General features: G+C 43.9%; 1 protein-coding gene across 3 annotated transcripts in view; it reads left to right on the top strand.

The window, feature by feature from the left end:
- hdac5 (histone deacetylase 5) overlaps positions 1 to 16340 on the top strand; it is a 50074-nt gene that overhangs the window by 13509 nt on the left and 20225 nt on the right. For 2 of the 3 annotated variants that reach the window (XM_068335943.1, XM_068335942.1), the window contains exons 1-7: positions 2440 to 3591; positions 9461 to 9550; positions 11237 to 11490; positions 12167 to 12311; positions 12416 to 12521; positions 13141 to 13277; positions 15790 to 15921. In XM_068335943.1, coding sequence (XP_068192044.1) covers positions 3438 to 3591; positions 9461 to 9550; positions 11237 to 11490; positions 12167 to 12311; positions 12416 to 12521; positions 13141 to 13277; positions 15790 to 15921 — 1018 coding nt within the window. In that variant the 5' untranslated portion in view covers positions 2440 to 3437. Of the gene's footprint in view, positions 1 to 2439; positions 3592 to 9460; positions 9551 to 11236; positions 11491 to 12166; positions 12312 to 12415; positions 12522 to 13140; positions 13278 to 15789; positions 15922 to 16340 lie in introns of those variants that run through there. The other variant, XM_068335944.1, reaches the window with a different exon arrangement.

Below are 16340 nucleotides of genomic sequence, written 5' to 3'. Positions count from 1 at the left end.
AACCTCACCAATGGTGAACCCAACAGCAGGGAAACAAAAAGGAACCAAACTACCAGGTTCTATGAATACACATTACAAGCACTTATAAAAACGACACACAGCCAGTTTTACAAATTGCTCAGTGCAGTAGTATGCATGATGGGAAATGTTGTGTCGCATGTAGATGTTTAGCACAAAGCCCCCGTTTTGATCCCGTTAAAGTTACGCCTTTAGCTACTATAGATGCTACAGGTCCACTGATGTACAGGTGAGCTCCTCTTGTATGTGTTAGCATGTCAGCAGACAGACCATTAATTTCCAAACAAAGCTTTCACTGTGATGAATTTGTAGGAACATGTTATGGAAAACTCATTAACTTGCAGCTACTGCAATTTTATGGCACTTGTTCATTACTACAAAATAGAATTTGGCTGAGACATTAAGACAAACACCCACGGCGACTGAAAACAGACAATGACGCATTATATGAGTCTTGTGTGAGGGTCCAGTCCAGTATTTGACAAATATTAAAATGATTTAAGATGTTTACATCAAATCAGCCCTCATCCTGCACCGAGGTTCCCAAAGACACGGCCAAAGGGTGAGATCCCAGCTGCTTTGGGTCAGTTTTATTTATTACTAGTAAATATAGAAACATTGACTTTACATGGCTTCAGCTTCCCACAAGATGAAACTGATGCATAAGCATCATTTCACTCTCACATGTATTTACTGAACTTCTGAGTCCATCTCAGACACAGTAGCTGCAAAAAACAGTTTTAAGCTCACATGTTGGTGTTGCAGGATGGAATAATTTCTTATGCTTATGTTCAGCTGTAGATATTGTTCACACTCTTTCTGAAGACTGGGGTTTTTTTTTGTTATGTGAGGCCTACGTAGGGCAAAGTACAGGGCCTTAGAAAACCTGAGGTGAAAATAGAGCATTTTGTGGCTACTTCAGGGCAGAGTTAATCAGTTCTCCTTGTATTCTTTCCCCCTTGATTCTTCAGTCATGCTTCCAGAACCGTCTTTGTCAGCTTTGTGACAGCAGAAAAACATAGGTTCTTCTTTTGCATTGGACAGCCTTTGGTTTTCCTCTGTTTTGTGCAGCAGATGACTGTTTAAATCAGCTAAATCTGCATTTAAGGTTTCCAAAATCTGATGAGAGCGTAGGTTAAAAAAAAAGATGCCAATGCAGACAATTTTCACCCTTTGTTGGTAGATTTCTCCTGATTTTAAATTTAAATGCAGTAATTTGTTTTTTAAATAAGATATCATTTGACAGTATTTCGATATATTTATTCAGAAGATTGTTTTGAGGAAGCCTACATGTAAGGTCTGGTCTGGATTTGGTCTCACTGTGGTGGAAGAAAAGCAAAGGATCTCAGAATAATTGAAAATCAATTATTCTTGGATTACATTATTGTATTGGACTGGGTATTAAACCTCAAAACCTTTCGGTATCAACCTGATCGATGGCGTTTCCATCTCTGCGTTCACGAGGCTGGCGTTGTGAAGAAGGGTAAGAATGGCGTGAAAAAGGTAGGGGCCACAACGCAGCAGACACTGTTGACAAAAACAGAAAAAACGGACCTTCTCCACCTACGAAGACGCAACCACAGCAACCCAAAACCCAGAGATGGACGCGTTCACAGCTCTGCCCACGCTGTTTGATTGGCAGGTGATCGGTGGATAGCGCCGTTCAGAAATATGACGGGGCTGAACACCTCCCCCACAACCTCCACCACCCCACAACACAGCTTTAAGCTTACTGCTCTTTCTCTCCGTCTATTTTTATCTCCAACTCCTCCTCCTCCCTGGAATGCTATTTTCAGCTATAGTCCCTACATCACCCCCATCCACTGTGTTCGTAAATGCTTGTCTTCTCTCCTCCCTCTTCTTTAATCTTTAAAATAATCCAATTCCAACTCCACAAACGTGCAGCAGGAACAGGAGCTAATGAAGGGCCGGACGGGGAGGGATTACCTTTTCTTTCCCTTTCTTTGAAATGTTCCTACCCAACTTTGAAATGAAATAAACTCTTGTTGACGTTCCTTTCCTGCTTTCATCCACCCGACTTCCTTTCCACCCAGTGATCTACTTTCAGCCTCTTTTGGCCCGCCCTCCTCCCTGTCTCCTCGCTCCCACTTAAAACGTTCATTCAGGAGCTCAAACAACGTGACACACACACACACATACACACACACACACACACTCCTGACTCTCAGACAGAGAATGTTCTCTGTCTGACCAGCAGCTGTTTCTGGTCGCTGTGCATCAGCCTTCCTCTTTTTTTTTTGTTTTGTTTTTGAACCGGGGATCAGAGGACGCCCTGTGATCGCTGGCTATTGATTTTTTAAAAAGATTTTAACTGGTTGCTCGGTCTCCTTCAGCCCAGCCTTTCCTTTTCTCACATTTCCTCTTTTTTATATCATACTGCTCTTTCCCTCTCCCCCCTTTTCTTCCATTTCCCTCTCTCTGTCATTCTCTCAGCGCTTCGTTCTAATTTTGGAAGCATGGAACCTCGGGGAGCGCTCTCCCTCAGCTATTTACGTCCTCTCCTCCTCTTCCTCCTCCTCTGCCTCCACACCTCCTCCTCCGCCTCCTCCTCTCCTCTCTCTCTCTCGTCGTCCGGGAGGAGAGCAGCATGAGAATCCTTTGATGCACGCGAACAGGGCAATTTGGCTTCTCCTTATCCCCGTGTTTCTGTTGTGTTGGCGGCTGCTGGAAGCCGCGAGACGGCTGCCAACGAACCCTTCCATCGCCTCTCAGCTTGTGTGCAGAGGAAGTACACATCAACAAGATTTCATCGTTTCCTCCCTGGTCTTTGTGTTGCTTGTTTTGTTTAATTTGTTCAGTGAAGACTGAGGCTTACCAGAGGAAACAAACTTTTCTCCTTCCATGCCAGCCACTTTCACTGTTTCAGTTGCATTCTGCATGGATCAGGATTGGAGGTGATGTAGACCGGACTGACCAGAGAACCACATTTGAAGCCCTAAATGTGACTCTTGATCAGGTTGGTTTTCTGATCTTGAGCGAAGCGAGGAGAGCGTTTGTGAAACCGGCAGCTGAGGCTGCAGCAACAGAGAAGAGGCACGAGACGGAGGAAGAGCCAAGAAAACAGAAAAATCAAACAGAGTCAGCAGCCTCAGGATACCTTTGCTGGATTACAACACAGAGGAGTTCTCCAGTTCTCTCTGGAATTTATTATGGAATTCTTGCTAGTGAGGGTAGAAGTCAATTTCTAAGTTCTTTGGCAAGAGAACATTTGGAAGTTTTGTGTTTTATTTCAATATGAATTAATGAGTAATCCATGATTCACTTTTAAAAAAATTTTTTTTTTTGACATTTTCCCCTCGACTCCTGGCGTCTGAAGTCCTAAATTAAGCTCTGATATCTTGGTAAAGGAACTGACGGGAGTTTTTGTGACTAAATAGAGCACTGCCTCTTGTCTTGGCATGCTGTTGCATCCTACGGTGTCAGGATTGTGCGCCATGTTGCAGACCATCTATGAGACTGAGTCCTGCTTTTCTTCAGCCAGCACAAACAGCCACCAGCCTCTGGAGCTCCTGGGTGGCAGCAGGGGCTCCAGCGCTGCCATGCCCACCGCCGGTGAGTCATGTCTGGGAGGAGAGAGGTGGGGCGTGGGGGTTGAAGTTTGCCCATGGATTGATGTGGATCAGATTAAAGGTTTGGGTCCAGATTTTTACGTTATAATTGGTGAGGAACAGAAGATGTGGGGAGGGGGACAGGTGCTGTTGTTCTGTAAACAACAGGAAGTTAGTGACTATAGTTGACCGATTTAACACAGCCTGCAGGCAGGGCATCAGAGACTGAGACTCGCAGCTCAACAAGGCAATTAAAACCCTCAAACTGCTTCATTCTGCACAAATCTGCGTCCAAATTCTCTGAAATATGATCACAAATATAATCCTGTAATGTATCTCAGTATCTCCAGTTGCCTTTGCATCTAAGCGTCCATAAATCTGCTCAGAAATCACGACACAGATGACTAGAAGGACAGAACCTGCATGAGACTTGCTGTGTTTATTGTTTTTAATGTATGAATCGTTCTGGTGTTTCCTTTCTGTTCTTCCATGGCTGCATTGCAAACAGGAAATGCTAATATTAAGCAGCATACTTGTTTACTTAGATGTAAACAAATATAGGCAAAAACAAACAAGACTTGAGCTGATTTACTCATGATGCACTTCCTGTTTATATCCCCCAAATCTAAAATTATAGATTCAGTTCAAGAGCTTAGCGGACCCGTCCCCATCATTCAAAAGTAACACCAAACCTTTCAATAGTGCCTTTATCATGTTTACCACTATTGTCAATAAGGTGTGGTGATGAGTTAGAAATAGAACTTTATACTTTGAGCTGGAACACTTCCTACTTTTAGAGGTTAATATGAAGCAGAAACCCAGAGCCTGATGGATGGGGCCATTAAAACAGCTGTAGCGTCTGTTACGGCTTCAACCTGCGTCGTGTTTGTTCAGCCTGCAGAGCGGTGTGGCTGCCAGCGTGAGGTGAGACGGGCTTTGAGTGTGGCTGGATGCCACCTCTTCATGCCAGCAGGTTGTTAATTGGTAGAAACCTGACACACTTTGACTGTAATCTTCTGTTTGGATGTTGGTTCACATCTGATCTCAGGTCAGCGAAGGTTTGAATAGACCTACAGACATTGGATACCGGTGCTGTTGGGGTGTGCTCCGGAGACGTTGCATTGGTTCCTTACAGATATTGACTACATTTATTTTTTGAAACTGGTTTTCATTTTTTACGTACTGGTGGTATTAACGTATGGCTTATTATTAAAGAAAAATGGCCAGAAGATTTACTGTCAGCCTGTAAATGACGCAAAATAATTTAGATAATACAGTATATAAATGCTAACCAGTAATTTCTGGATGTATGTTTTAGCTCAGTTTTGGTCTCCACCACCTTTAAACCAAACAATTAGCCAAAAGATGCTAAAATGCTCTGCAGAGCTGGGGGGAAATGGCAGCACAGCTGATTGAAGGTTCATCCTTTCACATGGAGAACAGTCGATTCAGAACTATTGGCTGGTGTGACTGTAAATCGCTGCATACTTTCTGTGTAAATGATGCACCAGATGACATGACGCTCAACACAACAAGCCGCTGTGGATGACCTACAGTCAGCCAGCCCATAATACTTCTGACCCACCCTCAGTCTATAGCCATTTTACACATGTGACTCCTCTGTCTCTCTTAGCTTCTAATTTGTCTAAAGTACACACGGCCATTATACTATTTTTACATCACTCTCTCTCTCTGTTGCTCTGTCTATTCTTTCTCCTCTCTCGCTCTCTCACGCTCTCTCTCTCCTGGCTTTTTTTAGTGTTTTGCAGGGCTGATGTCATAGCGCCTATTTTCTTTTAGCAATGCAGAATGAACAAGACAGGGATAGATGCAGAGAGGCAGCAGAAGAGTCCTGTTTTCCAGAAATACCTCCCAGCAGCAGCAGCAGCAGCAGCAGCGAGGTGAAGCAGGACCCCCATCTATCTTGTTTTTTGTCGTTTTGTTCATTATTAGCCATGAATCGTATTGAACAGAACATACGGTAGCATCTTTCTCTCAGCATTAGCAGACGGTGTCTGGTAATGGCTATAGGTGACAAATGTCACCCAAGGAAACAGAACAGAGGACTGTTAAAGTACGGTAAATAATGATCTGCTGTGAGACCACCAGTGTTTGCTTTTTGTGAAAGCTCCATCTTTCAGGTGTTCGTCCAGTTTTGCCCTTCGTCTTCCATCTTTCATTTGTCAAGTTTAAGTTGTTTGCCTTTGTCAGTTCATACTAGCTGTTTGCTGCTTCTTGTGTTTGTTCCAAACTAGCTGGATGCATAAAATGCTTCCTGTGTAGCAGGAAAGACACAGCGAGGGTGTACAACAAGAAACAGCTTTTATTATCTGCATACAAGCTTAAGCGCAGTCGCTCCGAAGCAGGCGCACTCCTGTGGAAGGTAGGGGAAGTAAACTCGTAGTTGTTGGATGGCCTTGTGCTAGCAGTCCTCACCTCACCAGTGGAAGAGTGTGTTCTTCTCTACTGGAGCTGCAAGATGAGTCACATTTATAAAAAAAAACATTAATATTTGGAGCATAAATGATCAGCTCTTTGATTAATATGTTTTATGTGACTGCAGCAGCCCAAACTGATCATTCCAATGTGTTGGTTGGGGGAAATAAAACCACTTAGTGCTTCTACCTCAAAGCACGATTCTGCTGCTACCACGGCTGTTGAATCATCACTATTTCCCTGTTCCTGTTTTTTGGTTGGGTAGGGTCGCTGCCTCCCGTTGTCTTTTCTGATGGTAGAGGGAATCTGTTAACAGACTCGACTGTTTTTTGGGGACACGGAGCAACAAAGGTTATAGAAGAGCACTGCTAGAAAGACGTCTGTCCATGACTGCTTTGGTGGGTTAGACCGAACAAATCAGCAACAAGCTGACATATGATTTTAAATAGAATGCTGACATGTGGTAGAACAAACACCACCTTTTACATGTGCATCCAACAGTGATTTGTAAACAAGTAAATAACATGGCAGAAACACGCATCTGTTATGCTAACTGCCATCAGCTGTACGCTAATGTCACTTCCTGACTCACATTTATAGCTGTATGATTAAGCTGGTGCTGCCCCCCCCCCCCATATCCCACCATCATTGTGTTCACACTGAATGCTGTTGCTTCACACTGAGGCCTTCGCATCACGTAAACTGGTGGTTGATGCTCTACTACTTTAAAAGAAATCCCACCATGTGGTGCTGAGCCAAATCCCAGACCTCCTGCTAACTAGCTGCATGCTAACGCTCTCCACCTACACCAGACTAAATCTGGGAAATCCCTTCGCATACTATGAAAGAGACTAAAGTTTGTACCACGAGTAGGACACACACACCACTACTGACTGTACGTGAACTGGAACACGAGCTGCTGTTGGGGCGTTCAGGTCGTGTGTGTTGCGTTAGCATGATGTCTGTACCGGGTACAATCAGCAGTCTGTGCTGCCTGGATGGACAGTCGGTCTTACGGTGTCCTCGCTGCATCTGTCCCGGGGGCCGAGAGCGAACGAACGGCTGAAACGCTGCCTCTTTGTCACACTGACCGTTTAGTGTGAGCGAGTGTGAGTGTGTGAGCGAGTGTGAGTGTGTGAGCGAGTGTGAGTGTGTTTACCAGACTATAAATGTCTTCAGTTTGACGTCAGACGCCGACTGCTGTGGAATGCTGTTCTCTTGCCAAACGGACGGTTGCACACACAATGAGAGACCAGTCTCTAACGTACACACACACACACACACACACACACACACACACACACACACACACACACACACACACACACACACACATACACGAACACACACACACACACACACACACACACACACACATACAGGGGCAGTGTGTGTGTTGTAGTGGAAGGGGGGACACGTGCGTCATAGAGACACGGCAGAATATTTGTTTAGGTAATTTTGATTTGAGTGGCTGCATACGCACACACACACACACACACACACACACACACACACACACACACACACACACACACACACACACACACACACACACACACACACACACACACACACACACACACACACACACACACACACACACACACACACACACACACACAGCCTTTTTTATACCCAGCTTTCAGTTTTTGGGCTTTTTACCAACTTTTTCTTAAAACACCCTCAGTGACTGAACTCACCAGAAGCTCCCAGACCAGCAGACCTGAAACTGGATGGTTCCTTCACGTGACTGAGGAAAAAATATTATTTTTACTCCACCAGATTTAGTAAGAGTTATAATCTTAGGTGCAGCGAACTGCAGCAGCGGATCTGAGTGATTAACGCCATCTTGTTATTAAGTCCTCAACATGTTTCTGTTGGCTGTTCAGATGTCAGGTGAAAAGTTGAATTGATGGAATGAATGAAATAAATCCTTCCTCCTCTAATAAGCCACAATCCTTCAGGACAGGGCTATGGCTAATAGGCTCGGTCCTATTGTGGACATGGGTGTTTGATTAGCTTAGAAACCCATATGACGCACTAACAGAGCTGGTGTGCCAAACAGTGTAAGGAAGCCAATCAAAGCACTTTTGCATGAGAGGCTATAGAAAGACGAGGTCAGAGCCGGCAGTAGGTAAGTCGGTGCTGACAAGTCTTCCTCGGCGAGGAGGCAGCTCAAATCCTGACAGCCCAGCGTGATGCAGTGCGGGCTATCTTTCAGGAATTATCCTGATCCAATAGCAGGGGTCAGCTGAGGCCAGCAGGATGTCGTCACCGTGGCCCTGTGGCAGATTAATGTCACCGTCAGGCTCAAGGGCACGTCGGCGATGACACGCCGGTAACCCTCGCTCTCCTGTCAGGAGCCAGGATATAAATTTACGTGAACTCTCTCTGTCTCTCTCTTGCAGGCACACACACACAAACACACACACACACATAGACACACACACACATACACACACGCAGACCAGAATAAGCTGATTGGAGCAGTTAAGCTGATGGGATCTTGCCTTCTGAGTGCTGCCGAGTCTTAACATAGTAACTAACTACGTGAATACTGTCAGAAACCAAAATATCCCCAAATAGAAAGTGTCTTCATCCACTTTTCAGTTCCTATGAGTGAAAATACAAGAAACACTCTTGATGCATAAATCACAAGACATACAACTCCTCTTATTAATGCGTTAAACAAGGAGACAGCAAACTCTCTCCACATGAGAGTAACTTCACATATCTGGTTCCTTCCAAATGCCTGCGTCATAGTAGTGGTAACTGGAATTAAGTGTCATTGTGTTTTGCAGTTTTCCTGATAATTTCTTTTATATGCACCTCATTTAGACGGTGGCATGGATGTAGAGAATGTGTGCTATCCATGAATGAATATGAGTAAAATAACTTCATTTATTGTGCACCAGTAGGTTCAAAACAAACACTGTTTGCAGAGCTACAAACCAAACGTCACTCCTTTACCACACGTAGCGGCTGAACCTCGCCGAATCGTTGCAGCAGCTATTTCCACACCTTTCACTTCACACTGGTTCAGCTAATGCCACTGAGGTGCCTGCAGCAGGAAATCAATATCAATCCTTCATAGTGATTAACACAAGTCGAGGCTGCAAATCCAGATCAGTGCCAGACGTTGTAATTTGTCACTGATTGAGGCGATGGACACGTTTACGGTTTAATGCCTCCTGTAATTCTATTTTCTTTTCAGGTACAGGCCGCTCCATCCATTTGCATTTTTCTCATATTTGTCATGCTGCTATGAATAACAGCAGGTTTCTCTGATCATTCGTCTCTTTGAGTACGTACAGTACATGCTAACGTACTGTATCCTGCAGTGTCCTTTCTTTACCCCTGTGTGTGTCTGTGTAGTGAATGATGACATCCCGCAGACTAACCGATGGCTTGTTTTCTCTCTTCTCTCTGTCCTGCAGTAGTGGAGGTGAAGAGCAGCCTCCAGTCTGGTATGCAGAGTCCAATAGGAGCAGCCAGCGAGCAGAGAGGAGGAGGAGGAGGAGAGGGGGGTGAGTATGGAGTCCTCCAAGAGTCCTTCAGGGGTCTCAGGAAGGACTTTCATTTATCAGGACGATGGCTGCCTCCAAGTGGACCGGCAGAGAGATTTCTTTGGGTTTGGTGGATTGAAGGGTTACTTTAAGGCCGATTGATTTTAGACATCCATGTCAAGATGACCAAAGCATTTGCGACAAAAGCTATTTCAAGGATTTAAAAAAAAAGAAAAAAAGGGTATGGAGTTGGAAAGAATCAGCTGGACTCTTCAGTTTGCTGCTCGACTCTGCTTGAGGGTAGATGCGAGTCGTGATGTGCATTTGACTGGGAAGAAGAGTTCAAATAAGAACAACTCTAATTCCACTACCTCAGCTTGAATTCTTCAAGACCTCAGACTGGTAAACAGTGCAGTACCTTTTCTAAACATGCCTCAACACCATTATATTGATCATCCAGTGGCAGCGCTGACCTGACGTCAGTGATCCCCATCAAGGGGAGGGCGGTCGCAGACCAAGGAGAGGAAGCCACAAACTCTGTCTGTTGTATTTCTACGTAAGCGTTAAAACTTACACACATTTTATTCTAACAGGAGCAGGCAGTAAATATAGAGCGGATGTCTGTTAAAATTGCTGAACATGAGCAAACCTGTCGAAATTTAGAGCTAAGGAAAACTCGTGCCAAATTTGAAATAATTCAGACGGACAATTCTCACAAAGGATTCCATAGAGACAAGAAGTCCTCACATTATAGTAAGATCCATGCATTCTGTTTGTGAATCTGCAGATATCTACTTTCCGGTCAAATCGATCTTCCTTTTCCTTGTAAATTGGGTGTTGACTAGTTTCTGTGCAAACTTACTCACAGCAAACAAACATTGAATTATTTGTGACTGCTGAGATCTCAGTCAAAGCCCTTAAGAGTTCATGCACTTTGCTGACTTCTAAGAACTGTACTGGATATTGTTTTTTTTTTAATGTGGTTTTTTTTTCTGCATACATGTGATATTTAAGTAAATAGTAATAATTTTCTGATTTAAAAACCAAACAAACAAACAAACAAAAAAGACTAAAAATAAATCACCATTTCTGTGTGCTCCATTTTTTTGGGAGCACATGGATTTATTGGGTGAGAGTTTCTGGAGTTGCTGGAGATGTCTTCCTTCCTTCCTCATCTCACTACTAAACAGACTGCTGTCTCAGCTCTACTTATGTTCATTCATTGTCACAGAAACCAATGTCAGGTGTATGTTACCAAGAACGAGAAGATGTCTTTTTTTGTTTGTTTGTCATTTAAAGCCAGAACAATAAGTCCTGCAGGGCTCCTGTATCAGAAGGTAACTGTTACTTTAATGTAAAGGATTTTTGGGTCTCGGGGGTGGGTCCAAGGGGCTTCTATTCAGGCAGCCCATTTTTGTTGGATCAAACAGTGTATGTACTCGAATTCAGACGATTCGGCCAGCACAGTCTGAGGATGTCTAGAAGCCTCTCAGCAAAATTCAAGCAATGAAGGAAATTAAAGATTAAAGATCAAGCTCTCACTAAATAGATAAAGAAGACAGTTATAAAGGAAAGAAACCATGAAAGAGGAGAAGGTGAAGATGATAATGAATGAGAACTGAAGTCAGAGGGTGGCCTGCTGTGACAACCGGAGGACACGTGAACCAGGATCATGATGAGGAATCCTTGTCCGTTGCTGTTATCCAGGTGGGGGTCCAGGAGATGGACCAGGAGGGGGAGGAGGAGGCCCAGTGGACCTCAGGACGGAGAGCAGGGTGGGGTCTCTCTCTGGCAGCGCGGGGGCGGTGGACACCTCCCTCAGAGAGCAGCAGCTCCAGCAGGAACTGGTGCTCCTCAAACAGCAGCAGGAGCTTCAGAAACAACTGCTGTTTGCAGAATTCCAGAAGAAACACGAAGTTCTCACAAGACAGCATGAGGTCCAGCTGCAGGAGCACCTGAAGGTAGGGAGTGTGTGAGCCTGCCTCACAGGATGCGGGGAGAGGGCTTGTAAAACAGTTTGTGGGACATAACTTCAAAACTATGTAAGATTCTTTCACAAAACTTCGCCCACACGTCAGTGTTGCCTTTTACTATTTGTTGATTATTTTTTCTTTATGTGTTGAACTTTAGCTTTTTCTTGGAGTTGGTTCCATTTGCAGAGCAGCACTCAATACTATGTAGTGTTTTTTCAGCATAACTTTGTGCTCACAGCACTGAAGTGTTGCCTTTGGTTACTTTGGAACACTCTTTATTTATGTTTGTTTTCTAAGTGTTTCTTTAACCACATGGTTCATGGCTGTAAGATGACATTGGTTCAAGTAGTTGAATGGGATTTGTCTCTGATGAGGTTTTGTGGTCGCAACTGTTTGCTATGTTTTTATAAAATCTTCTCCCATGTACTTTAGGGGCGAGTATTTAGTTTTGGGGTATCTTAAACATGTTATCTATTATGTTTTTTCAAATTTTGAGGATCTGGGTTTTTCAGATATGGAATTTATAAGTATTACTTTAAATTCAACATCGAAAGTCTTAAGGTGTTCTGCATTATGAAGCTCACCTTTGTCCTATTGGCCCAGGTCCCTATGTCGTCCCTGTGTCCCTTATTAATGTGTGTGTGTGTGTGTGTGTGTGTGACAGCAACAACAGGAGCTGCTGGCAGCGAAGCGGCAGCAGGAGTTGGAGCAAAAGAGGAAACTGGAGCAACAAAGACACGAGGAGCAGGAGAAACATCGGCTGGAGCAACAACTGCTGCTGCTGAGGAACAAAGAGAAAGGCAAAGAGAGTGGGTCACCCAGCTGCCTGTGTGTTCAGCCCGTGTCTACAGACCGCCTGTATGAAGGCAGGGAGGGGTCCTGATCGCTGTCCTGTCTCCGTGTCTTTCACAAGGTGCCATTGCCAGTACAGAGGTGAAGCTGAAGCTGCAGGAGTTCCTCCTGAGTAAGAAAGAGCCCGGTATTGGCGGACTGAACCATTCCTTCTCCCCAAAGTGCTGGTGAGGATGGAGCCCCTACCAATGTGGAGCATGATACTGTGTATATAAAGACCGCACACTGTCAGCGCTGCCACAGGGATGCATCATGTCATGTCATGTCATTTCTCAAACACGTCACGTTACGACTTTCTGCTGCTAGATTTGAAATAAGACAAATGTTAAGTCCTGGTTGATAGATTTTGCATTGAAGTGCTTTGTTATTGGGGCAGCAGTAGCTCAGTCCACCAGCTGTTGGCCCGGGGACCGGAGGGCTACAGGTTCAAGACCCGTGGACCAAACATTTTAGAGTGTGAACTGGTAATGGAGAGGTGCTAGTTCACCTGCTGAGCATTGCTGAGGTGCCATTGAACAAGGCACTGTCCCCAAACAAGTTGTTCATTAGGAGCGCTTCACGAAGGAGCTGCCGCCACTCTACCGTCACCCTCCCCTCCATTTTAGATAGATATATAAAAGAGTACGGCTGTGATTTAATAGCATGAATAATCCTCTGTGTGTGTGTGTGTGTGTGTGTGTGTGTGTGTGTGTGTGTGTGTGTGTGTCTGTGTGTGTGTGTGTGTGTGTGTGTGTGTGTGTGTGTGTGTGTGTGTGTGTGTGTGTGTGTGTGTGTGTGTGTGTTCAGGGGAATCCACCAGCACACTTCCCTGGAGCAGAGCTCTCCTCCCCAGACTAACACCCCAGGAACTCCTCCCTCCTACAAACTGCCTTCACTGCTGGGCAGTTATGAGGGAAAGGATGACTTCCCGCTCCGCAAGACAGGTAGGAGTGACAGAGGGGAGCCTGAGTGGGAGTTAAAGAGTGTGTTTGTGTGTGATTTGCCAGTTGAGAGTAGTTTGACAAAAGACATGGAGGTGGTGTGTGAAATGTTTCTGTACTTCATGTACAGTTATGTTCATAATAAAAGCAGTGTGTCTAAAAACATGCACCACAGATGTGGAGCAGTTATCAGGAACTGTGATTATGCAACTAAACATTAGTTTAAGATTCTTAGGAAAGTTGAACTTTCAAGCCTCTCTTAGTTTTATGCAGAGCATTTGTGAGTATTAAAGAAAGATGCCAAAACTACTATTTTTTTAACATTATGTTTTGTTGACTTTCTCTAACATATTATTATATTCAATGACTTTTTCCACTTTTCCTGCCTTGAAATAGAATGTGAAGTGTCCCCAATGTGCATTCAAATAAAAATTACTTGAAGAATTTTCAGGTTTACTCACATTTTTAGACACACTGATATTATTATGAACATAACTGTACGTGTGACACATCAGGGAAAAAACCTTAGGATAAAACATCCACATTTGAAATCTTTGTTTTTTTATGTGCACATTAAGATGAGTGAAAGTTAGAAAACTTTTAAAATTCTTGGATGAGAAGAAGCAGTTTTGTGTTCTGGTAAAAACCTGGTGAAGTGTGAGCGACTGAGGATCATCAGTCCGGTGTGGTCGGATGAGGAAACCTCCTTCACATTAATACCAGAAACATATGATGCTGAATGGAAGCTTTACTCATGTATTATTATAGATTTGAGAAAGACTGTTTTTTTTAGTGACTTAACAAATAAATTATTTTGAACTCTAACAAAGAATACTGGTGCATTCAACTTTACGCTCAAGAAAATACAAAAAACACATCCTTCACTTGTTTGTGTATAGAAATATTCACTTATATTTAAAGCACCACAAAATAAACAGTGTCCCATCATCTATGAATATTTCCTCAGTCGTGTGCAAAACTAAAACTACAATTGAATGTAAATACAATATAAATATGTGTTTGGATAACCTACTGTCCAATCTCGGATGTCCTCTCTCTGTGTTTGGCTTTTAAATGGTATCAGCTGAAATTTTTTTCCCCGTGACTGGCTATTCACTGGATCAAAACAAGCAGATCTTCAATTTGTACTTTTCATGCACTTCAAAACATTTTCTGCTCTCATCAGCTTTCAACAGCAGTTGTGTAACTGCTCTTTTTCGTTTTTTTTATCAACTGGGTATTTTTCATCAAAGGCTGTGTGTTTATTCTCAATGTCTTGCAACATTTGATTTTTTTTTTTTTTAGTTGTTTGCCAGTTTCTCACCACATGTCAACCACACAGGTGAGACAGCATTTAAAGCAATCCCATCTGTCCACGGAGAATTAAACGCTCTAACGCTAAAACAACTCAATATCCAAAATAACAACTACTACATTGGAAGAATTAACAACATACAATTATTCTCAATATTTTCTCAAAGCTGGAGGCATTTTATTTCGTGATGAGTCACGATTGTGCTCAACTTTGATCCATAGAACCGACTGAAAGGGCCGGGGACCGATCAGTGGTGTAGAGGTCAGCAGCTCAGACAGCAGCCCCCCATGTCCTTAAAAAGCGTTGCATCTCAATAGTTTCTGTAGTTTGCTTATTTTTACATTTATGAACATCATCTGTTGATTAATGTTCTGGTCTCTTCACAGCAGCACAAAGTCACTTTTTCCAGTAGCGGGGACATCCTGAGATACACATTTTGGTGTTGGTGTTTACAAGTATCAGAGAAATGAGATTATTGTCAAAGAAGATTATACATACATACATACATCTTCCAACCCGCTTAATCCGCTAACGCAGGTCGCGGGGTAGCCAGTGCCTATCCTGGCAGTCTCAGGGCGTGAGGCGGGGGACACTCCGGGCACGACGCCAGCGTACCGCCGAGCCACATAGAAACAAACAACCACTCACACACTCACTCCTATGGTCAATGTGGGACCGGCCAATCAACCTGAAGCGCATGCTTTTGGAGGTGGGAGGAAGCCGGAGAACCTGGAGAGAACCCACGCAGACACGGGGAGAGCATGCAAACTCCGCACAGAGCGGGACTCGAACCCAGGTCCGCCGTGTTGTGAGGCAGCAGCGCTAACCACTGCGCCACCGTGCCGCCCTAAGAAGATTATAGATTTAACCAAAAACTTTTGCAGGCAGCTTAAACCAATTAAACCTGGATGTCATTTCCTCTTCCTGGCGCTGGCCCTCAACCTTGACTTTTAGACCAAAGCTGCTGCCTTAGCTGCTCATCCAACAAACTCACCAGTGTGCCAACATGTAGCGTAGGATTATCAGACCGCCTGCACTCCTGTGTGTCCTGTAGGCCTCCTGTTAGCTAATCAGCCACCTCAGAATACACCCGTGACACACTCCACAGGAAACCAAGGAAGAGACGCTGAAATACTAAATACATAGACTGTATAACTTTATAACTCTCTCTCTCCCCGTGTGTCTGGGTCGCTCGTCCAGTCTCCGAGCCGAACCTCAAGGTGCGTTCGAGATTGAAACAGAAAGTGGCAGAGAGGCGGAGCTCTCCACTCTTACGCCGGAAGGACGGAACGGTTATCAGCACCTTTAAGAAGAGAGCCATAGAGATTTCAGGTGAACTCACACACAGACATTCTTTTGTGGTTATTGACAATGAAGACATTTTTTCGTCTGTGTTTCACCTGCAAAGCAGAAGGGAATGATGGCAGTAGTCAGGTCTGGAAAACGTGTCTAGTTCATACATAGATGCACTCCAGGAGGTTCAGTTCACTATATCGTTGTTTTTTTTTTTAACATCCACATGTATGAGGATCATGGTGTCATATGAACACAAGTTTTTTAAAACATAAATGGAAAAAAAAAACATTTTTAGGAACACTGCTGTCATAATAACCGGTCTGACAGTTCGCTCATGTGTGACAAAAAAACAACTGATGATATTTCTGACAAGAAATGCTAGCTGGACAGATAACGGTACTTACAGCGTGTTTTCCAAATAGATAATGTTAATCAGTTCTTACAAATCATGAATG

The sequence above is a fragment of the Antennarius striatus genome, chromosome 16, assembly GCF_040054535.1.
Source record: "Antennarius striatus isolate MH-2024 chromosome 16, ASM4005453v1, whole genome shotgun sequence".
In the NCBI taxonomy this organism is placed as follows: Eukaryota; Metazoa; Chordata; class Actinopteri; order Lophiiformes; family Antennariidae; genus Antennarius; species Antennarius striatus.
The sequence above is the reverse complement of the archived record's forward strand: the minus strand, read 5'-3'. Positions and strand labels throughout refer to the sequence as shown.